This window comes from Pipistrellus hanaki (assembly GCF_964339955.1).
Source record: "Pipistrellus hanaki genome assembly, chromosome: 7".
NCBI lineage: Eukaryota > Metazoa > Chordata > Mammalia > Chiroptera > Vespertilionidae > Pipistrellus > Pipistrellus hanaki.
This window is the reverse complement of record NC_140509.1, coordinates 77870005-77897508: the sequence shown is the minus strand read 5'-3', so window position 1 is coordinate 77897508 and position 27504 is coordinate 77870005. Positions and strand designations below refer to the sequence as shown.

At 39.9% G+C, this 27504-nt stretch overlaps 1 protein-coding gene and 1 pseudogene across 4 annotated transcripts in view; one reads left to right on the top strand and one right to left on the bottom strand.

The window, feature by feature from the left end:
• Window positions 1-374: 374 nt before the first annotated feature.
• MCM9 (minichromosome maintenance 9 homologous recombination repair factor) overlaps window positions 375-27504 on the bottom strand; it is a 58427-nt gene continuing 31297 nt past the window's right edge. For 2 of the 3 annotated variants that reach the window (XM_084890581.1, XM_084890580.1), the window contains 6 exons: window positions 17894-18068; window positions 9968-10170; window positions 8912-9115; window positions 7780-7862; window positions 6937-7082; window positions 375-4445 (listed from right to left, as the gene is read on the bottom strand). In XM_084890581.1, the coding sequence (XP_084746707.1) occupies window positions 2996-4445; window positions 6937-7082; window positions 7780-7862; window positions 8912-9115; window positions 9968-10170; window positions 17894-18068 (2261 nt within the window). In that variant the 3' untranslated portion in view covers window positions 375-2995. Of the gene's footprint in view, window positions 4446-6936; window positions 7083-7779; window positions 7863-8882; window positions 9116-9967; window positions 10171-17893; window positions 18069-27504 lie in introns of all 3 variants that reach the window. The other variant, XR_014795588.1, reaches the window with a different exon arrangement.
• On the top strand, window positions 26937-27402 carry LOC311625994 (large ribosomal subunit protein eL21-like; annotated as a pseudogene). Its single transcript has one exon. The product of its transcript is annotated as a large ribosomal subunit protein eL21-like (transcript).

Here is a 27504-nt window from a genome sequence, read left to right as displayed (position 1 = left end):
GATAAGCTGCATCTGAAAGATTTAACATGGTTTCCGGGTAGTCCCTCATGACCTAGACTTCAGGGTAGGTTGGTCTGAACTCCCAAATGTTGTGCATTGCCTAAAAGTGAGCTCTAAAGGTTTTCCCTAAAATTGATTGGTTTTCCAGTAATTCCACCAGCTAGGCAGGGTTAGCATTTGGGAAAGGCACAGAAACCAATACACACATAAAAAATACGTAGGTTTGTTGGAATTGAAATTTGTCAACTAAGAATAGATCTCTATTACTAAAGTTTTGGTATTCCTTCAGAAAAAGTTTAAAGTTTGGTTGAATTCACCCAGAGTTAAAGATACCAAAATAATACACTTGTTTTGTCTATATTTTAAAGAAACACTAAAAATTACAGTGGAATCCCTGTTATAAATTATAGAATATCACATACACCCTGAAGAGTATATCTTTTACAGTATAGGCAAACTCAATTCTTTTATGTAGTTGTAACAGAATTAAATATCTGGTTTCGTTCTCTCACAAAGAAAATTAGGTACAGCTTTTATTGTGCTTAAATAATTTTACATTATTCAAATGTTTTCAAGGAGTCCACTGGCCCAAAATAAAAATATTTGGATATGTTGATTCAGAATTAAAGGTTATTTTCACACTTTCCTTTATCTGATTTCCGAGACTGTACATATTTCCCGAGACACCTATGCGCTATGTTGGTACAATGCTGAACACCATGTAAGAGAAAGTCTCAGTTGTGAAATCACTCAGTTGGCCTCTAACACCATTGATTCTAAAGGAAACACAGTGCCTTGATTCTATGATTCGAGGCAGGGAAGAACATCAAACTGGGTCTAGGACATGCTGCTATTTTTAGATAGCATGGATGCTCTTAGCGATGTCAGTCAAGAAGGAACACTAGTATCAGCATAAAGGACTTGCTACTGACCCAGTTGTGAGACTTTGAGCATCAAATACAAGCACAGCAAGGTAGTCGTAACACAAAAGCAGGCTGTGATACAAGTTTAATTGTTTAGCAAATGGGGGAGTGTTCACACTGAATATTTAATTACTTCTAATAATGATGTCTATTTATAATATTTACATATATAGTTATTTTCATCTGGGTAAGCACTGAAGAACCTGTAACTTGGCCAAATGTTCCTATCAGAAATTACTAAAATAAAAAATATGGCTTCATTAGCACAAATAGGATGTATGCTGAGTACAAGTAAAAAGCTCTAGCATCAAGATTCCTGATAAAGAATACATAATTTTCTTTCTTTTTCTTTATTTTTTTGTAAATTTATTTCTATTGATTTTAAAGAATAAGGGAGGAGGAGAGAGACATAGAAACATCATTGATGAGAAACATTGATTGGCTGTCTCCTGAACACCCCCCATTGGGGATCGAGCCCGCAATCCAGGTATGTGCCCTCACTGGGAATCGAACCATGACCTCCTGTTTCATAGGTCAACACTCAACCACTGAGCAACACTGGCCAGGCAGGAATACAATCATTTTAAATGACAAAAAAGAACAGATCAAATACCCTAAACGATAAGCCAAGAGGTTAGGTGTTATCATCTATGTAAAGCTTAATACATCATTACTGCAAAAGACACCAAGTTTCAAAGACAAAAATTTTTTAATAAAGGTATTTAAAAAGTTTACCATAAATAAAGCAAAACAAAACAGCCAGCCCCACACTGTGGGCTCAGGTTTAACTGAATTACCCTTGTATACATACATAATCAGAACAAGTCCAGATCAAGAATCAACTAGTCAGTCAATAACCCAAATCCTTCCCTTTTTCCCTTAAGTTCTAGTAAAAATACTAAAACCCAGGAAATTATTAATATTGAAACGTTAGGAATATATTGCACTAAGACTCATACTAACTATGAGGTTATTAATCCCAGAAATAATAAAGAAATGTTCAAAACCATAGACTTGATGTTTTAGAATAGGTTTACTAGAATGTGCAACAAAAAATTTTAAATCACTACTTATGTCTAAAAATCCCTCAATGAAAGAATCTTTTTTTTTTTTTTTTTTTTTTTTTTTTACAAATTCATATTTCAGAAGATAAATTCTTCAATTGTAAATTCCTAAGAGTCTCTGCTAGAATCCAAAGAAAGAGTGATTTTAAAGGACATAAGACACAGCTTGAGTTGTCTATTACTACCAAATAGAGTCACATTTGTTTGGTTTTGAAGACAAATGAGTCACAATAGTAGGAATCACATTTCCATATTAACTATTTGGGTAGATGCCATGATATGTGATTGAGACAACTTGTCTCTTTCCTTCCAACGACAAGACTGAAGTTGTGTTGAAGGGAAGTCCCCAAATGATAAAAATAATCTGAAGCACAAAATACTGGCTGAAGGAAGACAAACTCAAAGGCCACTACTTCAGAGAGCTACTATTGGACCAGTTGCCAGATTCTTAGGAATACCATGGAACTGTGAGGTGCCTCTCAAAGAAAGAAAAGCATTAGTCACCTTTAATCTTACACACAATAAACACAAAAACAGTATTAGAAAAATTGTACAATTTTGTCAAATCATAATAAATTTTCACCACACTTGGTACATCATGGGGTTAAAAAAGGAAAAAATAGAAGAGTTCATCTATCTTGTTAGCTCTGAGTGCTACTATCCTGACATCTGTTCCTGAGTGAATGAAAGAAGGAATCCTGGGGAGACCCGCCCTTAAAAACAAAGCAAACAAACATCTTTGGGAATGCAAGTATTCCATTCTGCAAAATGGCGCACAATATCAATTAATTTGATCCAAGGGCTGGTGTCCCATAGACCTAGAATGATTAAACAACTTGATGAATCATGAAGATAAACCTGAAATGACAAAATGTGCGTGGGGAGCTGGTATTTAGAATGGCACTCAATATGGCCAGTAGTCTGTACATATATAAATACCGTGAAGGTATCCCAAAGGTGCTGTGTCGAGTTGGGAAAGATGAAATTTGACCAGCAAGCTTTTCATGATTACGGCTTTTTTCTCATTTCTTCATCCCAATCAAAATCCAATGCTTCGTCCTCTAGTTCTGGTAAAGTAAAGAGAGACTTTTTGGAAAGACTGGGTTTCTCGGGGGACCCCCCCAACTGGAAAGTTTTCCTTTTCCTGCCAAGCATTGTAGCTACGGTGGAGGGAGGCGGGCTTGGGCCTCTCTCGCCCGAGTTCTGACTCTCAGGAGGAGGCAGGGACGCGGATTTGGATTCAGGGGAGGAAGTGAAGGAGAAGTTGGCCAACTTGGCTAACGTGCAAGCATGAACCTTGCTGCTTCTATTGCTGCACGGAAGCCCTTCCTTTCTGTCTCTCTCACCAGTGAGATGCAAATGCCCAGTCTGGTTCCCGAGCTCAAATTCAGGCCGAGTCTCTCTCTCTCCAGGGCCACGTGCCCTCCCCACTCCTGATCCGTCTTCCCCTGATGACGGCTGTGACGCCCCCGGCGCCCTCCCCTGCAGCAGAGCGGAGCCTCCACTCCCCGAGGCAGAGGTCAACGCTTCTGGGCCCTTCACCGACAGCGCTGCTGCTCCTCTCGATCCACGCTGGGAGGTTTTCGGACTCCGAACCGCTATGTCAGTTCTGCCAGGAGACACAGGGCCGTGGTCCTCAGGGGAGTGGATCAGCTTTGACTTGTGTTTGAAAGTAAATTTTGCTAGTCTGGCCACAGGGGCGCCCGAACTCTCAACACTTTCAGGTTCCGGCTCTTTCACCCAAGAGAGGGCCTTCTGCCGCTTCCTCTCTGGGCCCCGTACCGGGACGGAGGGAGGATGAGGAGGGCCTGTGGGCTGTGGAGGCGCCCGGGCGGGGTGGCTGTACAGCTCCTGGGCCCTCTCCCTGCGCAGCCGGTGCAGCTTCCTGGGGACGTGATGAGTCAGCATGGAGCCTGGCTCCTCAGCAGTTCTCGCTGTTTCAGAAACTACTGCTGCTTTTTTTCCCTTTTCACCCTCAGCTCTCTCCGGCCTCAATGGAGCTCCTGTCTCTGCCGGTGCTGGACGCAGTCCAGTTTCCAATTGGCTCCTTTGGCCTGGCTCACTCCCTTTCCTGCCCTGAGATGTGCTGTTGGAGTTTTTCAAAGCCACTTTCCCCTCCGCTGTTCTGGGACCAGGAGACACAGAAGCAGTGTTTTTCCGTTCAATCTGATGAGTTGTCAGGGAGTCGAACCAATCCAAACCGGCATCTCTGCTGTCGGGCTGGGCTGGATCTTCTCTCCGTGCTGAGCTGGTCGGCCCCGGGTGGGGCGCGGGGTCGAGAGGTGGGCTTCCCGGGGGACTGCCTCCGATGGGGGAGGGAGGGACACCACGATTCGCTTCCTGCTGTGTTGACGTTCTGAATGTGGGCTCTCCCCCGGGGTCACGTCCCCAGGACCCTGGAGCAGTCTCCGCCTCCGCTGTCCTCGGCTGGGACTGGGACACACTCTGATCCTGCAGCCTGTAGCAGAAATAAGGAAACATGTATTGAAGGGAAGGATATTTGCTTTACCCTTTTCATTTCTTTAGTGTCTGAGATGCCACCTAAAGGGATAAGTCCAACATTATTCCAGGTTAATACCAAATACTGTCTCTAAAACCAGCAAAAGGCAATTACCCAGTTTCATCAAAATAGAGATTAAGGCCCTAGCTGGTTTGACTCAGTGGATAGAGCGTTGGAGTGCGGAATGGAAGGTCTCAGGTTCAATTCCAGTCAAGGGCACATGCTCGGATTGCGGGCTCAATCCCCAGTAGGGGGCATGCAGGAGGCAGCTGATCAATGATTCTGCCCCATCATTGATGTTTCTATCCCTCTCTCCCTCTTCCTTCTTCTCTGAAATCAATAAATACATATTTTAAAAAAATAGAGATTAAGTGATCTGATAATCATTCTAATTTAACCTTAAAATTAAAAAAATGAAGTGCTGAGTTTGCCTACATTTCCCTTCTGTCTGACAGTCCACTTAATTCATTTAAGATAGTTTGAAGGTCAGTATAAAAATGCTCAGTCTTATCTATCATGTTATATGTGTAACTACAAAACAGACTGCTAGTTATTTGCACAGTAGCTTATTGCTGATCAAGAAAGTAGCTCTATCCGGTTGGTTGAGTGTTGACCTATGAACTATGAGGTCATGGTTCAATTCCCAGACAGGGCACATGCCCAGGTTGTTTCAAATTCTTCAGGTGATGCATGTTCCTTCCCATACGTCCACATTTTAACAAGTCCTTAGAAACGAGAGTTTGAGACATTGCTGTTGTCATTCCTGGGTTGTTTGGATGTTCCAGAACCAGTAGGATGACCTCCCTCTTTAAAATAAAATACTTGATTTTCACTGAGGATTTTTTAAAGTCTATTAGCTATGTAAATTGTTAAAAGTCATGGATTTGGGCATGCAGGAAAGGAAAACTGCTGAGGAACCAGGTGGAGGTCAGTATAGTTAGCTCTATTTTTTTTTTTAAACTGTGTCTTTTATTTTTATTTTTTAAAATATATTTTTAATTGATTTTTTACAGGGAAGAAGGGAGATAGTCAGAAACATCGATGAGAGAAAATCATCGATCAGCTGCCTCCTGCACACAGTCCCACCCCCCCCCCCGCCTACTTGGGGATGTGCCCTCAACCAAGACACATGCCCTGTGCCGGAATTGAACCTGGGACCTTTCAATTCGCAGGCCGATGCTCTATCCACTGAGCCAAATCGGTCTCGGCAGTTATCTCTATCTCTAACTTGCCCAGTACTAACTTAGGCTGGCCTACGTAAATCAATTCTGCGCCTCAGTCTTCTACCGCGAATTTCTTTCACCAGGGTTAGGACTAATATAAAATATTTATTATGTTTAGAAACAGTAAGAATAAAATTAAAATATTAATAAACACAGAGATTCTTTATATAAACTCCCTTGCACGTGTCCTCTCCTGATGAGGAAAGTTGGGAAGGCCAAGTAGGCATTTTGTTTGTGTCTGGCCTAGGACAGATGGCTCCTGGACTCTAACTTCCTCCTTCTTAACGGCAGTTGCAGCAGCTTGTTGCTCTAGTTTGTACAGGGAGCCAACGAAAGAGAAGAGGAAGAAGTGGTGAAAGCAAACGTGATAGAGCCCACTCACTAGCAGCAGCTGTGCATATTTGGTGTGAACATAGGTAGCTTACCTTACTGCTTCTCATGTAATTGAGACCCAGTGCTATCCATTTAACTGCACAGAGTAAATTTATTTAGTTTTCAACACACATATAGCAACCAACCAGTAAGCGTTCTCCATGAGAATCACCAAACCAGCAAGTCAAGAAGATGTAGCTTTGGAAGGTGATCTCTAAAGATGGCAGCCATCATTCCATCGTTCCTCTGTTCCCATATGCCTGTGCCACCCCTCCCATCACCCAGTGGTGTCTATTTCCTTTCACTCTGCCTGTGGGGTGACCTTGTGACTTGCTCTAACCTACAGCACGTGGCAGAAATGATTCTGCTTCTGTCCTGGCCCAGCCTGTAGGATGCCTGGCAGCTCAGGCTCTTGCTATCCTGGAGTCCTAAGCTACCACGGCAGAATCCTGACTACCCTACAGCAGAGCGAGTCCAACAGCCCCGGCCATTTGTGCCACCCAGGGAAGACATCAGACATGAGACGGAAGCATCTTGGATGATCCCAAACCGGCTGAGCTCCCAGTTAAATGCAGGTGTATGAGTAATTCCAGCTGATGCTATGTTGATTAGAGATGAGCCATCCCTGTGAGACTCCTGGAATTCTGTCTCCTAGGAAAGTGAGCACTATAATGGGGGTGATTTCTTTTTTTAAGCCACCGAGTTTTGGGGTAGCTGATTATAAGCGATAGATAACTGAAACAAGCCCCTGCAGATAGCACAGGCAGACTTTCACTTAATGTAACTTCCTTTGTTTCACTAAATGCCAAGTAAAGTTTTCTCATCAAATGCCTTTCTTGGTTTTCTTTCCTCACCTTTCAAGTCTTCTTAGCTCTTCGCTCAGGAGGTCGTGTAGCTCCAGCTTTTCCAGGATGAGTTCACACTGCCTCCGGTACTGCTCCAGAGGGTTGTCAGGAAAGGAAGTGTGGAGTGCGTTCACGCCTCCCAGCAGTGCGCCTCCCTGCGGGTGAGGAATGGAGAACAGCAGGGAGTCACCACCGGCCTGCAGAGAAGTCCACCAGGCACCATGGGTCCCAGATGGCGAAGCCCAGCCCTCCACACTCCCACCTTGAAATGAGAATCACCCGGGCATTTTCCAATTTCAATAATCTTCTCCCCGGTTCTTGCTGGCAAGCATTGCTCTGCGAAGCCACGCTCTCACTAGTAAGACCATGACCGTCGCTCAGGTATGTCAAGGAGAAGATGGATTGAGACCCACCACTTTACACCGATGGGAAAAGCAATTATACTGAGGCAGAGAATGCTTCCAGGACAATATTTTTCCTTTTTTTTTTTCCTTTGGATATATTTCTAGAAATTATTAGGTCTAGAATGTAATCGTTTAAATAATAACTCCTGATATGCTACAAACTTTTATTTGATGCTTGTAATTACAGTTCAGATATTAGTACCCAATGTCCTTTTTTAAAAATATTTTATTGATTTTTCACAGAGAGGAAGGGAGAAGGAGAGAGAGTTAGAAACATCGGTGAGAGAGAAATATCGCTCAGCTGCCTCTTGCACACCCCCAAATGGGGATGTGCCCATAACCAAGGTACATGCCCTTGACTGGAATCGAACCTGGGACCTTTCAGTCCACAGGCCGACACTCTATCCACTGAGCCAAACCGGTTTCGGCATGCACCCAATGTCCTTACCTGCATTGAGGACTCCATGACTGACACCACTGTAATAGCATCTTCCAGAGTCGCTGTGTCACGAAACATCAGGCGAGCATGAGCTGAGAAAATAAGGGACAGTTTAAATCATAAAGACAGAAATGGTTAAAATAAATATCTGAGGTGATAAATGTAGTACTCTACCTGATCCTCTTCCAAAAATGTGTATGTTATGAATGAGCTATTAATAGCAAATTAACTTTTCACAGAACAAGCACAAAAGTCTAAGTTCAACTCGCTTTAAGGCTGTTCCTGTAATAAAGGGGCACATCCTTCTGCACAGCCCATGGCAACTCTGTGTATTTATATGAAAATACTCAGCAAAGAAAGGGGCTACCTAAGCATATGCTTAATATTCTATAACTTTTAATCATCATTTTCTAGTCTATTATAGAAACACACAAAATTAAACTCATTTCTCATCTCTGGCAATTTTTTTTATCTGTGAGCTTTTCAAAACTACCAAACTCACGAGCATAAAATTTATGTATTTCTTGCTCTAATATTAGCTATAAATCTTTACTTCTTTAAAGTGCATCCATTTTATAGAACTTTTTATTAAGCTTACATTAAGTTAGCACATGGTGCAGTCAGTTCATGTTAAATTTTTTTGATTTATTAACACAAGGGCTAACTGTAAAAGCCAATGTTAAAAGAAAACATCTCCAGATGCATGGTAGCTGCAAGTCAGCATGTCTCTCACGCCTTCAGGATGGGCTAGGGCCTGGCATTATTACTTTAGTGTCATTATGTGAGTGCTGGGTGCCACATAGAAAACAATTCCAAACAAGGCAGCGTCTCACCCAAAATGCTAGCAGACTTCCCCTGAGAAAGAAACCTCGGTGAATAAGACCTCCTAACAAGTTATAGGAGCTATCAGGAAGCCTGAGCTATCACAAAAGATTCCTCTTTCTTCATGACACGACATTTCACTCAACACCCATAAATGTCCTGGAAGAGCGGAGGTTTCATAGCTCAGAGCCTTCACTTTAATAAGCACCTGTGAGCGCCTTAGAGCAGGGAGTATTCATCTTTGAGCTCATGGTGTCAACCCCCATTCCTTGTACATAGTAGGTACCCACTAAAAATTCATTTGCTGAACGAAATAAACCTTCTGCTAATCGTATCAAGCTCTCCAGCAGGCGGATGGTGGTGCGGGCCGCGTTCCGGGAGTCGCTCTGCCTCTGCATCTGGTAGTACCGGAGGAGGACCTGATTGCCCACGTCAGACAGCGAGGGCTGAAGGGTCCTAATGAGGCTGAAGTAGGTTTTCATCTTTTCCATGCTCCACAGCTTCTCGGATTTGCTTGGGTAACCTGCACATATTAGGTGTTGGTCAGCAATTTCTAAGAACAGGCAAATATCTCATTTTAAGGGCTTTGGTAAGTTCTTATACTCTTTATTTTTTTAAATAGAGTTTCCAGCTTAAGGCATGCTGGCCTTCCCAATCATCCCCTCAAATATGACATTTTTTTTTTTTTTTTTTAGAGAGAGGAAGTGGGGAGAGGAGAGGGAGGGAGGGAGGGAGGGAGAGAGAGAGAGAGAGAGAGAGAGAATATCATCAATATGAGAAATATTGATTGGTTGCCTCCTGCACACACCCTGATCAGGGATTGAATATGCAGCCTGGGTATGTGCCCTGAGCAGAAATCGAACCCAGCACCTTTTAGTGTATGGGATAATGCTCCAAGCAACTGAGCCACACCAGCCAAGGTCTTATACTTTTTAAAAAGATTAGCTTTAGGTTTTGTGGCCATTGAAATCTAGACCTGTTTCTGCACAGTATATAGTACTAGCAGTTCTAGAACAAACAGTCTTAGGATCTAAGATTAATAAACGGGTTAATTCTGAATAATTCTGTTCTACACTATAGTATCCTACATAATAAAAGCCCAATATGCAAATTGTTCCTTTAGGCGCTTGTTCGATGGGAATTTCGACCACTATTCACAACCATAATCTCATCAGTGGCAGACAGAGAAGGGCCCGGTACCTCCTGCTCATTATTCTGCCTCACTAACTGGTCCTCTCCCTGCTGTCAGTCCAAGCATCTCTCTGTTACCCATTAGTAGGGCACCTTGGGTATTTATTTAATTTTCTTCGAAGAGAATTTCATTTGGCCGTGTCTACATTTTTCCTTTGTCAATAATTTGTTTGTCTTCACATACCTTTGTTTTCTAAGATAAAAGAGGAAATTATACGATCCCAGTCTTCATTCTTGGTATCAAGCAAAACCAGGATCAAGTCAAATCGGCTTAAGAGTGGGCTGCCAAGGGCGATGTTCACAGACACGGACTCCTGCGGGTCGTACTGGCCTTTCGGGTTAGTTGCTGCCAGGATGGTGGTCCTTGTGTTCAGCTTGCACACGAGGCTACCAAGAGAGAGGGTACAATTCACTGACTGTTGAGATTTAAATAAAAAGCAAGATTAAACTTGTTAATGAGAGGGGCTGCTCTTGCATCTTGAACATCTAGAGAAACTCATATGAAAGAGAATGTGGAATGATACAAGGATGTATCACAAACACCAAGTTCAGCACAGTGTATTTACACTAGCCTACCTTGTAGAGAAACAAATGCTCATAAACATTTCTTAAAACACTGCTATGAGCACACCTTCTGCTGGATGCTAAGAGCCATACAAAGTAAATTAAACATGGATACTGTCTTAAGGAGCTGGCAATCTACTAGCTATAATGGTAAGATAAAGAAGAATACGGTAAGTTCTAGAAGTATAACTGTCCCAGGAGAAATAAAGATGATATCTATTCATCCATGTGGACGGAAGTGATGATCAGAAGAACATTACAAAGTAGCTTTTGTACAGGACCCTTCATGATGTGGACTTTTTAGGTGGAGAATATATATATACAATATATTCATGGAGAGGGTGAAGGTAGAGGGTGAGAGGGATTTTGTAGAATTGTGAGTTAGTTGAAGCAAAAACTTTGTGTCACTTTGTTTTGATTTTTCTAAAAGTGAAAGAAACAAAAAACAGAAATAGAGAGATGGAGAGAGGGATGAAGACAGGGAGGAGAGGAGCAGGGGAAATGAGGAAAAATAAAGGCTGTTTAGCGTCGTTTTTGAGGAGTAACAGCAAAAGGAAGGGGCCTGGGATTGGTGGGTGGGTTAGATAGGGAGGACCTTGGATGGACACAGTGAGGAGACAAGGACAATGGGGCACGAAGTCCTAAATCAGGCATGCCAAACTCGCAGCCCATGGGCCACATGCGGTTCACAACAAATATTTTTGCAGCCCAGCCAATATAACGGTATGTAAGAAACATCTTAATAAAAAACTCGTAACTTAATTTTTACAATATCCTTTATACATAATTATTAATAGTGAGCTACAACGTTCGCTAATGACTGATTACTATAATCGGGTTGCATTAATTTCCCTTGCACGCCTTTTACACAGGCGCACCATTTCTCTCCACTAATACTAGCAGCGAATATTTTAGCAGCCAATGGCCACGTCATTAGTCTTGGATTGACTTGTTTGGTGTGAAAAATCGGTTTATTTGCATTATGCTTATTACTTTGTGCAGTTATTCAGTGTCTGGTAAGTTAATATTCAAGAAAAAAATATTAATTTTTATTAAAATGTATTATTTTATGTTAATGATTACTCATTTATGTCAGCTCTTTGTATTTAACATGTCTCTATAGAAATAAACCTATGTTTCTATGAAAATGGAAGCTTTTGTTTTTTGTGGCCCACATAACTTAAACCCTGTTTATCTGGCCCATGTTAGCTTTTGAGTTTGACATGCTTGTCCTAAATGGAGCAGTGGCAAGAGAGGTATGGGTATGCCTAACTTAGATATTGTTTTTATTTATTTAAAAAAAATATATATATTTTATTGATTTTTCACAGAGAGAAAGAGAGAGGGATAGAGAGTTAGAAACATCAATGAGAGAGTCTCATCGATCAGCTGCCTCCTGCACACCCCCTACTGGGGATGTGCCCGCAACCAAGGTACATGCCCTTGACCGGAATCCAACCCGGGACCTTCCAGTCTGCAGGCCGACGCTCTATCCACTGAACCAAACCCGTTTCGGCTTATATATTGTTTTTAAATTTACTAATGATGGGAAAGTCCTCAAGGTAATATAGCATATTCGTTGACAAGAACAAGTGTAACATTTCCCCCTGTAAATTCTCTGCTGATGATGACAGTTTTTAACTATAGTGGCATGTCTGCCTCTCAGCAGTCACGGCACGTGGCATCAGCGACATGTGCCGCGTTTGTTAATCCCCGATCTATTTCCAGTTGGCTCTAGCAATTACCTCGTGCCCTAAGACTAGAAGAGTTTGAGAATCTTAGTGTGTGGTAAGTGGCATAAGAAGACACCCATTAAAGGAGAGAAAGACAAATAAGGCCCTCTCACTGAAAACTAAATCCCTTTTAAGAAAAGTTACTAAAAAGGAAATATTCTGAACCGACAGTCCACATCTTATAAATTATGTGCCCAGATGGTTTTGTAAAGGTAGAACCCAGTTTGCCCTAAAAACAATGTAATAGTGGTTCCAAATGAATCCCACCAAAGCACGTAATCCACGTGGAAGTGAGGCCGTTGGCATTTATCACAAAAAAGGAGTATTGCAGCAATGCTGGCAATGAGATGAAATACAATTGCATATGAAATAATTCCTTAACGATTTCCAATGTAGGTGAAAGTAATTGATTGTTCTTCCTCTCTGGTCAACAAATATTTATAAGCCATTTGTGCAAAGAGCGATACTGAGGATTCAAAAAGGTACAAGCTGGTCTCTGCCTCCGCTGGTTACAGTAGAAAGGCTGGCAGATGAGGAAGCTCACCACAGCGCCCAGCAGACAGCACATGCGCAGCAGGTGGGGGTTATCAGATTAGCATCAGCAGAGAGAAACTTCTGTGGAGACTCCTGCATATCTGTAGGGTATCTGATCTTAAAGCACTTTGTGGTGTTAGAAGGAAATGAACTAGCAAGGAGAGAAAGGAGGTGGTGAATTACTTCTGAGGTAACTGGGGGGAAAAAGACAAGAGTAAGCCTAAGGAAGGGGGGCTAAGGAAGGATTAGGTGAAGCAAAATGGCTGCCTGAGGGGCAGTGAGCAGAAGTGCCAGCCATGGAAGTAGAGGGGTGGGCAGGGGAAGCGGAAACCATGTGGGGTGGTAAGTCAGGCAGCTGCCTGTAGCACAGAAAGGGCCTGGGGACGGTGCCAAGAGGGACAGAGTGGTCTCTGCTCATTTGAGGGAAGGGAAGACAGAATGCTGTGTAAGCCTGGTGCTTGCAGACCTGTGATACAAACATTACTGCATTCAAAACTGAATGAGGCTTTTGAAAACACAGATACAAAGGCACAGTCTAATCCTAAGTACTTCCTGCATAGTAAGTACTTCCTGATGTTTCAGGCATTTATTTACTTACCTTACTTTTTTTCCTATTTAAATGTGATCTTCCTTGAAGGACTGTCAGTTATTGTTATAATCCTCACATTGTCATATATTAAATGCTCAATAAATATGCACTAAATAAGTGAAAAAAAATAAACCCTTACTTAATTCAGTATTTCTAAAAGTCAGGGTCATCTTATATTCACAGGCTTCAACGTATTAATATAAACTAATCATGCTAATATGTTTTCATTTTGTTTGTTTGTTTGTTTGTTTTCTGGTAAATTTGCAGTGGAAACATTCCAGTTTCTCAAAAAAAAAACAAAACACAAAACTACTGTGCCATTTTTTTTTAATCTACATAGGCTAACTTTCCTACAAACATAGCAGTGACCTTTCTAAATACTGTAGTTTCCAAACGTTGTACACGTTCCTGTCAGCACTGCAGGCCCTGCAGAAGGCGCCCTTGTTTTTGTGACGGTCTCTCATTACAGCCCTTACAGGTGATTCCCGACTTCACTCAGGGCTTTATTCACCCATATTCCTTCACTTCCAAACTGGACTCTGGCTGTGGTGGTAGCTGCTATGTGTTCACACGCCTTATTTCCCTTTCCCGGGGAACAGAGCAAGATTAGATTTCCCATCCCCCTACAGTTAAGTAGGGCTGTCATACTAAGTGTGGCCCATGGAGTGACAGTAAAAGAACCTACGCTACTGTCAGGTCAGGCCACCATCAAGTTCACAGAAATAAACAGTAGCACGGTGGTTGCCAGGCACTGGGAAAGGTGCAATGGCAAGTTGTTGTTTCATGGGCAGAGAGTTTCAGTTTTGTCAGATGGAAAAGCTCTGAAGATCGGTTGCCCAACAATATGACTACCCTTAACACCTCAGAACTAACTATACACTTAAAAATAATGAGGGTGGTAAATTTTATGGTACGTGTTTTTAACCACAATTTAAAAAGGAAGTGATGGAGGCTGTTATGGACTGAGTATTTGTGTCCCCAGGCAGGGTCGGGAGGGGATGGGGGTAGGTGGTGGCAGACGTGGCCCCTTTCCCAGAGGGTCTGAGGGCTGGCTCCCTCCTTGGGCCGGCGGCCAACCTTCTGTGCCCTGTCCCTCCCCCTGGCTGGCAGGCCCCAATCAGCCCATCGCCGCCCATCTGCCACGTGGGGATGGAAGGAGGAAAGGGGGAGGCGGGGAACCGAGCAGTGGCAGGGCGCCAACGATGGCGGTGGCGGTGTCCAGTGTCTGTTCCTTTCCTTCCCGGCGACTGTCACCTCTTCTCTGGCCTGGCTCTGATTGGCCTGGCCCCAATCAGCCCTGATCGCTGGCCAGGCCTAAGGACCCCACTCAAATTTGGTGCACTGACCTCTAGTGTGAGTATAATTTAGTAGCACCAAATATAGAACTGCAATGTCCAACTTTCTCCTAAAGGTCTTTAGGAAATAATGAGATATTCTCTATTATTTAAGAATCTACTGTATCCTGTCTTTGATGAGATGCTATCCTAGTTAAGTCTGAAAAGAACCTTGCATAGAATGAACCATTATCTTTCCCAAATCATTATTTAGGTCAGCAGTCCAGTCTTAAAGATCATCATCACAAAAAGCTCTCTCAAAGGAGGCCTGGTGCTGCCACTCCCCGGGCACAGGAACGGATCTGCAGTTTAAAGAGACAGGTTAAATCCAAATACTAGTATTAATAACCCCTTTTAAGCTCATAGTGCAGCATTTGCTTCTGGGTTTCCTTTTCTATTTCATTAAGCAGCCAGGACAAATGTAAGGTCTTAAAAATCCCAAATTTTGAAAATGGTTTCAGATTTAAGTAATATGAGCAAAGAACAACAAATTTATTGGTCTTCTCAAACATGCACTGATTCAGTGAGACCTATATTTTGGTTAATGACAACTATTAAACTACATTTTAATAGACTCTAGGCATGCTAAACACTCTTAGTGTGTTAGAATTTTTTCTATTCTGACTACCCATAACAAGTTTTCACACTGCAGAAACCACATTGACTGGTTCCCTCCCAGCCTTCTGCACATCTGAATGGTGGGTGTAAGGCTTATGATATACCCTTGTAGGTATACGCCCACCACATGGATAAAGTTTAACCTTTACTCAAAAAACAGTTTCTATGGAATAATTAAATGCATAGTTCCCATTTTAAAAATGAACTCTATGACTTTGTGCAATATATATGAAATGACACACTTAAAAAAATCTGAGAATCCCTGCAGCCCTGGAGGCCAGCCAGATGTTCTGATCCAGTGGTTCACATTAACATCTGTAGGAAGATTGAATTCAAATAAGTCCTTCACAATCCATCAGACTTTAGTCACTTGAGAAACGTGAAAGAGAGAAAACAAAAAAAGGGATCCTGAAAACGATATTGCAAGGATTCAAAAATGTCAAAGGAAACGAAGTGGTGCTTGAGGAGGATGGCTCAGTGAAAGGCGCGTCTTTTAGTGCACAGAAGCCTTCACCTAGCTGGTCAAAGAAAGGGAGGAATTTAAAATAAATTTTAGTTATTTCTCCTTATTTGCTTCTACAGAAGCCACTTCTTCCACTTATGAGCTGTCAAAGATGGCAGTTTGTATGCCTCACCTGTCCTTGGAGGGGTTTGTCACACTCTGGAATTAAGTCCCCTTGATTTCCTTGAAACTCAGCTTTTAAAAGTTCAAGACATGATTTTGTTGGCTAGTTGGATTTTTTCTTGTTAAAATGGGAGTAACATGTGCTTACTGTTTTCTCCATCCTAAGTGGATGAAGAATTTAGGCTTACATTTTGTGTCTTTGCTTTTTAATTTAATTTTAAAAATAATTTTATAAAAATATTGGTGTGATCAAAACTGGTTTGGCTCAGTGGATAGAGCGTCGGCCTGTGGACTGAAGGGTCCCAGATTCGATTCTGGTCAAGGGCATGTACCTTGGTTGCGGGCACATCCCCAGTAGGGGGTGTGCAAGAAGCAGCTGATTGATGAGACTCTCTCATCGATGTTTCTAACCCTCTCTCTCTCTCTCACTTCCTTTCTGTAAAAAATCAATAAAATGTATTTTAAAAAATATTGGTGTGATGAACTGAAAAAAGCATTAAAACTAGCCCTTCACCAAAATTAGTGTGAAAAGCATTGTCCCAGTGCATGAAGAGTTACAGCAATGACAACTCTGTCCAGTCAGTTCGTGTCATAGTGAACTGTTTATCTATAAGAGCATTACTTCTGGAACTTAGACCAGCACAGAAGAGTCATACTAATTCCCACTTGCAGAGGGTAAAGGCAGTAGGAGTGATTAATAAGATATTTTCACTTATAAAGATTTATTCCGTAGCCTATCATATAGCGCTGCCAATGTTCTCCCTTTCTAAAATATACTCTTAGCATTTGTCCCAATTTTCCCTGATGCCAGTGTTATTTAGGAATCTTTCAAAATGTTCCAGGTTTCATCTGGAAAAGGTGTATCAAAATAAACCACAGATTCCATCAACTAGCAAAGGTACTAATTAAATGAAGGCATAATGAGAAGAGAAAGTAATCTTGAAAACACTTAGTAAACTATTATCTCAGCTTTCCCCTGACAAGTAATTTTGAAGCATTAATTACTTTAAAGTATGTTCTCTCATAACACTTTTATTATGCGCTTATCACTTTGAGGCTCTTGTGTCTATCTTCCCCAACAAAATAGCAAACACTTCAAGGACAGTGTAGTATTCATCTTGGTACTTCTCAGTGTCTAACACAGTGCCTGGCATACAGTCGGCTCAGTGTATTCACATACTGAATGAATATATATATTGAGTAAAATGAATAGATCTGCTAATAATTCTGTCTAGTTTTCTTGTACCTTTTCCCTCTGGACCATAGCCTGCTTTTACCGCCCCCAACCCCTTTCCTTTTTACGAGTGTATATAAATAGGTCTCACATAATCTATAACACCAGTGTCTGCCTGGCTCCCAAGTAACCACTGCTGTTTGAAGACTGCTGGCAGCCATATCTGCCTGCTCAGCTGGCCTCACACCTAAATGGTAGCATTAAGGCTAAGACAGTTCTGCCTCTCTCCTTTGCCTGGCTGACCTGGCAGCCTGCTTGGGGTCAGCCTTTGTAGCCAAATAAGTTTCCCATAACCACCTCAGGGCCTGGATTTCTATTTGAATCTGCTTATTTTTCTCTCTCATTGGTCATGTATAGCCAAGGATCCACATACCTCAACCCCCGAGCCTCCTCAAGACACAACAGGCACTCCATCTTATGCTAATATATACTATTCTTTACTTTCCTATGTGCTGTGATCAACCTTCTAGTAAGATATATTAGGGGAAAGAAAGACATATAAGGAGACTACCACTGAAAGCAGACTTTATGTTTTGTCTTTTGGAATCTTTCAAAATTCTTAACATAATAATATACCCAGAGTAGACACACAATTATTGAATGAGATAATAGGTTGGAGCCTGAATGGAAAGCTCTTCACAAGTGCTATTCATGAATTAAATCAACTTACATTCATTTTACACTTTAGTTTTCCTTTCTTTGTTCCAACATCTAATTTTTACTTCCCTCACTCACCTTCGTGGGAAAATTATTATGTGTTTTGAAGGGTGATAACTGTGTCTGAGAGGACCAACCATACCTTAATAGTTCAATAAGGTTCACATTTTCCATAATCATGTATTAACTAATCTCACTGATTCAAACAGATTTAACACTTACCCAGCCTTAGCAACACTTATGGTTTGTTGCTCCATTGCTTCGTGGATACTGGTTCTATCATGCTCTTTGAGACTATTAAACTCATCGATACAGCAAAGGCCAGCATCTGCAAGCACTAATGCCCCAGCCTCCAAATTCCATTCTCCGGAGTCTTTTACAGCAGTTACCGTCAGACCTAAGGAAACAAGCAGGTTGTGTCAGCTTTTATTTTCAAAAGCATATCTTAGTCCTATGAAGGGAAATGAATGCCCACATTTTAAAGGGCAGGAAGGTTATAAAATCAAAGCTTTTATTTGTACTCCAGCAAGAATGGATGGCATCAGAACAACTATTTCAGGCTGTTACTAAAAGGTCTTGGAATAGCCCATGTTCTGAAATTTTAATAGGCATTAGGAAGTATTTTGTGGCAACCAGAAGTCTTCAAATTTTGTCTTTTCTTGGTAGGTACCCTCTCTGAGTGGTCGAAACTTTTAGAAGGAGCTAACAGATCTCCAGAGACTTTATGACAAGAGGTTTTGTATTATGTACTGTTTATAGAGAATGGCCCAAAGACAGAGAACAGTGCATATTAGTCCAATGATGAAAATGAAAAATTTGCTCCCAGTTACAGAGGATTCCCTTCAGAGGTCTTACCTGATTTTAATTCATCCTTTAAACCAGTCAATAAAGCAGAGTGGTCCAAAGCAAAGCCTTTGGAGCCACCTAGACTTGTATTTGAATCTGGATTTGTCATTCTGGCTAACATATAGTAGGGAGTTTCATAACATATCAAGGAAAACTTATAAGTTTTCCACATATAAAAGAGGATAATAATGGAAAATATTTTATAGATTCTTTCTTGAATACTTAAAAAGAATATAAATAAAGCTCTTTAAAAGCTGTATGATACAAAATGAGTATTTACATATATATAAAACCCTAATATGCAAATAGATTAAACAGCAGAACTGAATAACCGGTCGCTATGGCATGCGCTGACCACCAGGGGGCGCATGCAGAACATGGCAGGCATTGGCAACAGAAGGCAGAACGTGGAACAAGGTGGCATCAGGCACAGCGGGATGATGGAACAGGTCAGCAGGGGTGCCAGACCAAGGCAGGGCGCTTGTTGCTGTCATCAGGGCCCCTAGTTTATAATAACTACTGTTGACTAAAAAACTGATAAACCTCTGGCTAGACTGATTAAGGAAAAAACAGAAGATAAAAACTACAAGTGTCAGGAATGAAAGCCAGGACACCATTATAGATCCTATAGATATTGAACTAATAATACAGAAATAAAATGAACAATCTATGTCCTAAATTTAATAACTTAAATGAAATTGTCAAAATACTTGAAACATATAAACTGTCAGTTTATCTTAAAAAAAGATAACTTGCATTATTATCTTATATCTACTTGGAAAATTGATTATGTAGTTAAATGTAGAGGGCCAAATGGGAAGACACCTGGACATTCTTTAGATTGTTGTTGACTGGTCCCGGGATATTGACGGAATCATGTCAGTTGTACTCCAGCCCTGGGAGTGCTGAGATATTCTTAGTTCCTGGCTTGTGTTTGTTCAGGAGGAAGGAGTGGGTGGGACCTGGGGTCTCCCAGGCTCCTTGTTTTCCTATGAAACCCCTTGTTGGATTGGAGTATAAATAGATGTGCTGCATGGCTCAGGAGGTTGTCAGTCTATCTCTCCAGCAGAGAAGTTCTGCGGCCCTCCCAACTCCCAGCTTAAAATCTATCTCTGTGTCTTCTCTCTTTATTTCTATTATTTCTCAATCCCTGGGCACCTCCACTTAGAACCGGTTCGTTCATCTCTCTTTCCATGCAGGACATGAAAAAGGGAGATCCCGCCAGATCAGGCCCCCGCAGTTAAACATCTTGCAATACAGAAATCTACAGGCTGCAATGACATCATGGTGAAGTCTACCAAACATTTACGGAAGAAATAGTATAAATTCTATACAAAATTTTTAGAACTGTAGAAAAACAAGAAAAACTTCCCAACTCAGGTTGGGAATGAAGCCTGCATTATCATGGTATCCAAAATAAAGATATAGTAAAAGAAAACTACAGACCTGTATCCCTCATAAACATAGATTCAAAACTCCTCAAAAAAAAAAAAAAAAAAAAAAAAAAGCAAATTAAATAATAGATAAAATGGTAATAGATCATAACTAAGTTAGGTTTATTATGGGAATGCAAGGCTAATTTTCAAAGATTAACCAATGCAATTCACCTCATCAACTGAGGAAGAAAAAGCAAATGGCCACCTCAATAGATATGGAAATGACACTTGACAAAACTCAACAACGATCATTCATGATAAAAAAAAAAAATTCTCAGATAACTAAGAATAGAGGAAACTCCTTTAATTTGATAAAGGGTATTTTAAAAAATCAGCTAACACTTAATGATAAAAGATTGAATGCTTAGAACCCCATACCCTTTCGACCCCAAGATCAGAACAAGGCAAGGAGATTTGCTCTCAACACTTTTTTCTTGAAAAAGAAAACTAAATTTTAAAAAATATATTTACAGACCATAAGATTATGTAGAAAAGTCCAAAAATTATAATAAAGCTGCTAGAACTAATAAATGAGTATAGCAAGGTTGCTGTTTGCAAGTCAATATACAAAAGTTAATCATATGTCTATATATTAGAAAAAATTAAAAATTACAATTTAAAAATAATAGATTTATGATAGCACCCAAAAATATGAAATACCTGGATATAGATTTTTAAAATGATGTGTAAGACCTATATGCAAAAACTACAAACATTTTTAAAGAAAACTGAAGATGACCTAATCTAATAGAGATATCCCGTATTTATTGAATGAATTAAAAAATCTCAGTATTTTAAGATATTTTCCCCAAAGTGTTCTCTGTCCCCAAAATGCTTTATAGATTCAATACAACTCCAAACAAAATCCTAGCAAGATTTTTCTTTTTCTAGAAATTAACAAGGTGATTGTAAAATTTATATGGAGAAGAAAACAAAAAAATAAAGTAGGAAGTCTCATATGACCCATTTATAGATTTACTACAAAGCTAGAGTAATCAATTCAGAGTGGTAATGAAGAAAGAATATAAACAGATAAAACAATGGAATGGAATAGAGGCCGAAAATAGGCTCACACATATATGGTCAAGTATATAAAAGTAAAAGCAATTTAATAGAGAAAAGATACTCCATTCCACAAGTAATTGGATAGCCTTATAAAAAAAGGAGAGAAAAAAAAGAAAAAAATCAATCTTGATCCATACTTAACATGTAATACAAAAATTGAGTCATAATGAATTAAAGACCTAAAGGAAAAATGTAAAAGTTATGGGGAAAAAATCTGGTTTTTGATCCAGCATTTAAGGAGCTTAGAAGTTACTACTCCATCTTAACACCAAGTAAACTCTAAACAAACTGAGAAGTCAATAATTCTGAGATCCATCAGAGAAAAGAGTTCACAGGACAAACCTCTGCCCCCCAAATGGGAAAGACATAAAGACAGAGAATCACAACTTACTAGAGCAGAAACCTCCATGGGAACCTGTACTGGGAGAGGAAAATCTGAACCATAATTCTCAAATTGCCAGAGGCTCAGTGTGGACAATTCTGAGAATTAAAAACTCCAGGTTCTCACATTAAATATTGACAATTTTTCTCTAATATTATAAGCAAAGAGATGGAAAGTCTTAGAAATAGTAAATAAAAATAAAATAAGTTCCAGAGGTCAAAAACTCTACAAAAGAAATGAAGAATGCCTTTGATGGACTCATTAGTAGACTGGTCATGGCTGAGGAAAAAATATCTTGAGAGTAAGGATAGTCAATAGACACTTTAAAAACTGTAGCAAAGAGAAAAAGGTGAAAATAACAGAACAGAATATCCAAGAACTATGAAAACAACTACAAAAGATATAGCATACATAAAATTTATGTAATGGCAATACCAGAAGTAAGAGAAGGAACAGAGCAATATTTGAAGCAATAATAATCCCCAAATTAATGTCAGTCACCAACCACAAGTCTAGAAAACTCAGGAAATACAGAGCAGGAACAACATTAAAATGAAAGATGAAGAAAAAAATCGTGAAAGAAGCCAGAGGGAAAAACACTTACCTATAGAGGAGCAAATATGAGAATAATATCTAACTTCCCCTCAGAATATTTTAATATAGCCTTCAACATCCATTAATGCAATAGCATTCATAAGTGATGATATCATCACACCAGGTTCTGCACTGGTTAGATAACATCTACAGCAGGAGTCAGCAAATTATGATCTATGGGCAAAATCTGGCGCAGACACCTGTTTCTGTAAAAACAGTTGTTGCTTAACACAGTCATGTTTATTATATATATATATATATTGTCTGTGGTGGCTTCATATTACAATCAGAGTTTCGTAGTTGTGACAAACATTGAATGGTCCTCAAAATCTTAAATATTTGTATCTGGCCCTTAATAGGAGGTTGCTGATTCCTGTTCTAGGACTTAATGTCTACTTTGAGACATTAAATTTTAAAAGAAATGATACTTTTTAAAAAGGATAAATGGATTATGAAGGACATGTTAAGAATACCTTCAACTTAAGGAAGACAGCATGGGGTATAATTAGCCCTAAAGAAAGACTTAGAGAAGTAAAAATAACGTTCATATATTTAGAGAACTATACTATAGAAGAAGCATTAAACTGGGGCAACTTCAAAAGAAATAACCTGGAACAGTGGTCGGCAAACCGCGGCTCGAGAGCCACATGTTGCTCTTTGGCCCCTTGAGTATGGCTCTTCCACAAAATACCGTGTGCGGACGCGCATGTACAGGGCGATTGAAACTTCATGGCCCATGTGCAGAGTCGGTTCTCGGCTCACAAAAGAAATTTCAATCGTTGTACTGTTGATATTTGGCTCTGTTGACTAATGTGTTTGCCAACCACTGACCTAGAACAACACGTAGAGTTTTACATGCTGGATACATTGAGATGTTTAAAAATGAGCGGGCTACCTTACAAAGTAGAGAACTTTCCCTCAAAATAACTATTAAAGCAAAAGTGAAATGTCCATTTGTCAGAGGTAGTGTAAAGAGGCATTCATGCAATGAACATATAGCTGGACAAAAGAAAAATTAGAAAACACTGAGATGAAAGAAAGCGAAGATACAATATACCACAACTAAGGGATGCATCTACAGCAGTGCTTAGAGAGTAACATACTCATTAAAAATAGACATTACAAAAATACTGTCATAATATCTCTTATGACTACAGATACAAATATCCTCAACAAAATGCTAGCAAAACAAATTCAGCAATACATAAAAAGGATTACATATCATGACCAAGTAGTGCAACACCTGAAAATCAACAAATATCCTTATATTTACAGAACAAGGGACAAAAAGCATATGATCACCTCAACAGAAGCAGGAAAAGCATTTGACAAAAATTCAACAAATTAGGAAGGGCAGATACACAAAAATCAGCTAATATCATTCTTAATGGTATAAGACTGAATGTTTTCACAACAAGATTAGAAACAAGACAGAAATGTTCATTCTCACTACTTCTATTCAACATTATTGGAGATTCTGGGAAGATATTGGAGATACTAGGGTTCTAGGAAGGGCAATTAGGAAAAAAAAAAAAAAAGAAGAAAAGAAATAATAGGCACCAGGAAGGGGAAAAAGAAGTAGTAAAATTATCTCTATTTGCAAATGTCATGATCTTCCATATAGAATAATCATAAGGAATTTACTAAAAATTTATTACAACTAATAAACAAGGTCAGCAAGGTTGAAGGGGGAAAAAAGCAATCTTTAAAAATCAATCATATGTCTATATACATGCAATGAAGAATACAAAAATATATTAAGAAAGTACTAATTCCATTTTCAACAGCATAAAAAAAAACTACTTAGGAATAAATTTAACAAAAGCTGTACAAAATCTTATATCCTGAAAACTACAAAACATTGCTGAAAGAAATGAAAGATTACTAAAATAAATGAAAACACATCCCATGTTCACTGACAGGAATTTTAACATTGTTAAAATGGCAACATTCCTTAAAGGGATCTACAGATTTGATGCAGATCTCAGTTGGCTTCTTTGCAGACATTGACAAAGTGATCATAAAATTTATATGGAAATTCAAGGAATCCTGAAAAGATACAATATTGGGGGGGGAGGGGTTGGAGGCGTCAAATTTCCTGACTACAGTGACAATAATCAATACAGTGTGGTAATGGCATAAGATATAGATCAACAAAAAAAAATTAATTTTGCAGAAATGAACCCACACATTTATGATTAATTCATATTTGATGAGGATTCTAAGATAATTCATTGAGGAAAGAATAATTTTTTCAAAAGATGCTACTGGGAAATTGAACATCCATATACAAAAATAGGAATTTGGACCCCTACTTGACACCATATACAAAAAGTAATTCAAAGTAGATCAAACTTAAATGTAAGGTGCTAAAGGTATAAAACTTAGAAGAAAACACAAATATAAATCTTCATGGCCCTTGATTAGGCAATGTTTTCGAGAAATGACACCAAAAGCACAAGCAAAAAAAGACAAACTAAATTGGACCTCATTAAATTAAAAGCCCAGAGCTGCAACAGACACCCCCAAGAAAATGAAAAGATAATCCACATAAGGAGAGAAAATTTTCCCAAACCTGATCAATATGTCTCTGATGAAAGACTTGTATTTGGAATAAAGAACTCTTACAGCTCAATTAAAAAAAAAATTACCCAATTTTTTAAAAGGCCAAGGATCCAAATAGACATTTCTCCACAGAAAATATACAAATGGTCAATAAGCAAATGAAAAACACTCAAACATTTTTAGCCCTCAGGGAAATGTAAATCAAAACCACAATGAAACACTACTTCACACATCATCAATGTCTATAATAAAAAAAAACTAATAACAAGGGTTGGGAGGGATGTGACGATATTGGAACGCTCATTCATCGATGGTGGGAATATAAGTGCAGCCACTTCAGAAAACAGCCTGCTAATTCCTCATAAGGAGTTACCATATGGATCTAGCAATTCCACTCTTAAGACCCAGAAAAATGAAAACATATGCGCCCTGCCTCCAACAGAAATTTGTACACAAATGTTCATGGTAGCACAGCGGTTATTAAAAAAAGAAAAGTCACTATGTAGTCATAATAGAGGTACTTGGGGGTAGATTCTTTTATGCTGGATTCAAGATTTGAGCGGGCACAAAATTACCAACCTAAATCCACCAATTAATTACCTATAAGCTCATCTGAGAAACCTTTCTCCTTCCTGTCCTCTCTAGTTTGGGCCTTTTTTAGGCATCCAATCTCACAAAGCTTACTTGCCTAACTTCAGTCAAGCATATCTCCATTTAGTGCCATTTGTCTCTATAGTAACCAACTAAAAAAGCTGCTGTGTTTAGCAGTGGCTTTGTGCAAGCAGTAGTCTAGCCAAGAGATGTTTTAAAGATTTGAATCCTCTCTCTACTTATGACCACATTTCTCCTGATTATCTGATGAATGGGAGAGGTGGACAGTTAGAGAGAAGAATGGAATGTAAAACATGAGAAGATGTATTATATATGGAGAGTGAGGTCAGGAGGAAAACAAGTTTAGAAGGAGCTGAATTCATGTAAGAGGACTAAAAACAGGGTAAAAAACTACACACATGAAACAAAATAATTACTAAGCATTTGCATTAATATTCTTCTGGTCAGAATGATATTAACATCAACAAACTGTCAACAGCAAACATAATTATGGTGCTTCAGAAAGGACACTGATCTCATTGATAGCTATCCAAAGGGTGTTTAATAACAGGATAGTCCAGCTATGGATAAGGGCTCAGACACAGCTTATATCTTCATCAAAATTGTAACCTAATGGTAGGTAGTGATCAATACAAAACAGTGAAACTGTTATTAGTGAGGGGGAGCAAAAACTGGGGGGAAGGGGTCACACATTCTATAAGAAATATGGAAACCATAAAGTATGAAGATGCATTCCAGGATTCATTCCACCCTCTCTCCCTTCCCCCCAGTCAGCCCTTCTGCAATAGGAGGCTTTACACCTGCAGTGCCTCATGGGAGATTCCCACAGCTTTGCCTCGTCTTGGGCCTCCTCTCACTCCCAGTATACACCTGGGCCAACTTCATTCATGGAGCTTTGTTCCTCAAGAGCTCATTAATCAAGTCCTTACCACAGGGTCTGCCAGCCTGTGGGTTCTCCCAGGAAATTATACCAATTGCTTTTTCTACACATAAAGCCCACTTTAAGTATTATCTGACACAGTGGACAGAACACAGAGAAGCACTCGGTCAGCAACTGAATAAACAGGTTTCTGAGCACCACTGTCCTCCTTTGTTATATGGGGATGATAACACCTTACCCTCCTACCATTCCAGGATGTTTTGAGGATCAAGATGTTATCTATACGTATATACCATATCACCACAGTATGACTCATACTTAATGCACACAAACGATTGGGCTTGAGGAAACCATTTTTTTGGTAGGTCCTGTTTTATTACTTAATCCATTGACAATAAAATGGGACCCCCACTCTAAGTAGCTTTCCTAAATGTGGGGAGTCCTGGTATTAGCTGTCCAATATTAACTTTCAAAAGACCATCAGGCCCTAGCTGGTTTAGCTCAGTGGAGAGAGTGTCGGCCTGCAGACTGAAGGGTCCCTGGTTCGATTCCAGTCAAGGGCACATGCCCAGGTTGTGGGCTCGATCCACAGTGGGGAGGGAGAGGGCATGCAGGAGACAGCTGATCAATGATTCTCTCTCATCATTGATGTTTCTTTCTCTCCCTCTTCTTTCTTTTCTGAAATCAATAAAAACATTTTTAAAAAGACCATCACATGAAGAAGTTTCATCAAAGCAACCTATTTAAGTATGAACAATGTCCAAAGAATAACAACTCAAAATTCTGAGCACTGTGCTAAGAGAAAATTATTCCAGCATAGGTGATACTTAAGAATTAATTTTCTTGATTTTGGCCGGAACCGCCGTCTTCCAGTAATTGGCCAAAATGACTAACAGGAAGGGAAAGAGGAGAGGCACCCGCTAGATGCGCTCCAGGCCTTTTAGAAAACATGGAGTGTTCCTTTGGCCACATACATGCGAATCCACAAGAAAGGTGATACTGTGGGCTTCAAGGGAATGGCACTGCTCACAAAGGAATGCCCCACAAAGTTACCATGGCAACACTGGAGGAGTGGACAAGGTCAACCAGCATGCAGTGGGAATGGTTGTGAACAAGCAAGTTAAGGGCAAGATTCTCATCAAGAGAATTAATGTACGTATTGGGCATATTAAGCACTCTGAGAGCTGAGATGTATGAAGGAAAATGATCAGAAAAAGAAGGAAGACAAAGAGAAAGGTACCTGAATTCAATGGAAGCCTTAGCCTGCTCCACCCAGAGAAGCACCTCTGTGAGAACCAATGGAAAGGAGCCTGCGCTGCTGGAACCCATTCCCTATGAATTCATGGCATGATAAGTGGGGGGGAAATAAAAAAGACTTCTGTGTTGATAAAAATGTTTCTCTTAATTGAGTGAAAGTGTGGCATCCCTTCCCCGCAGAGAAAAATTAAAGAAA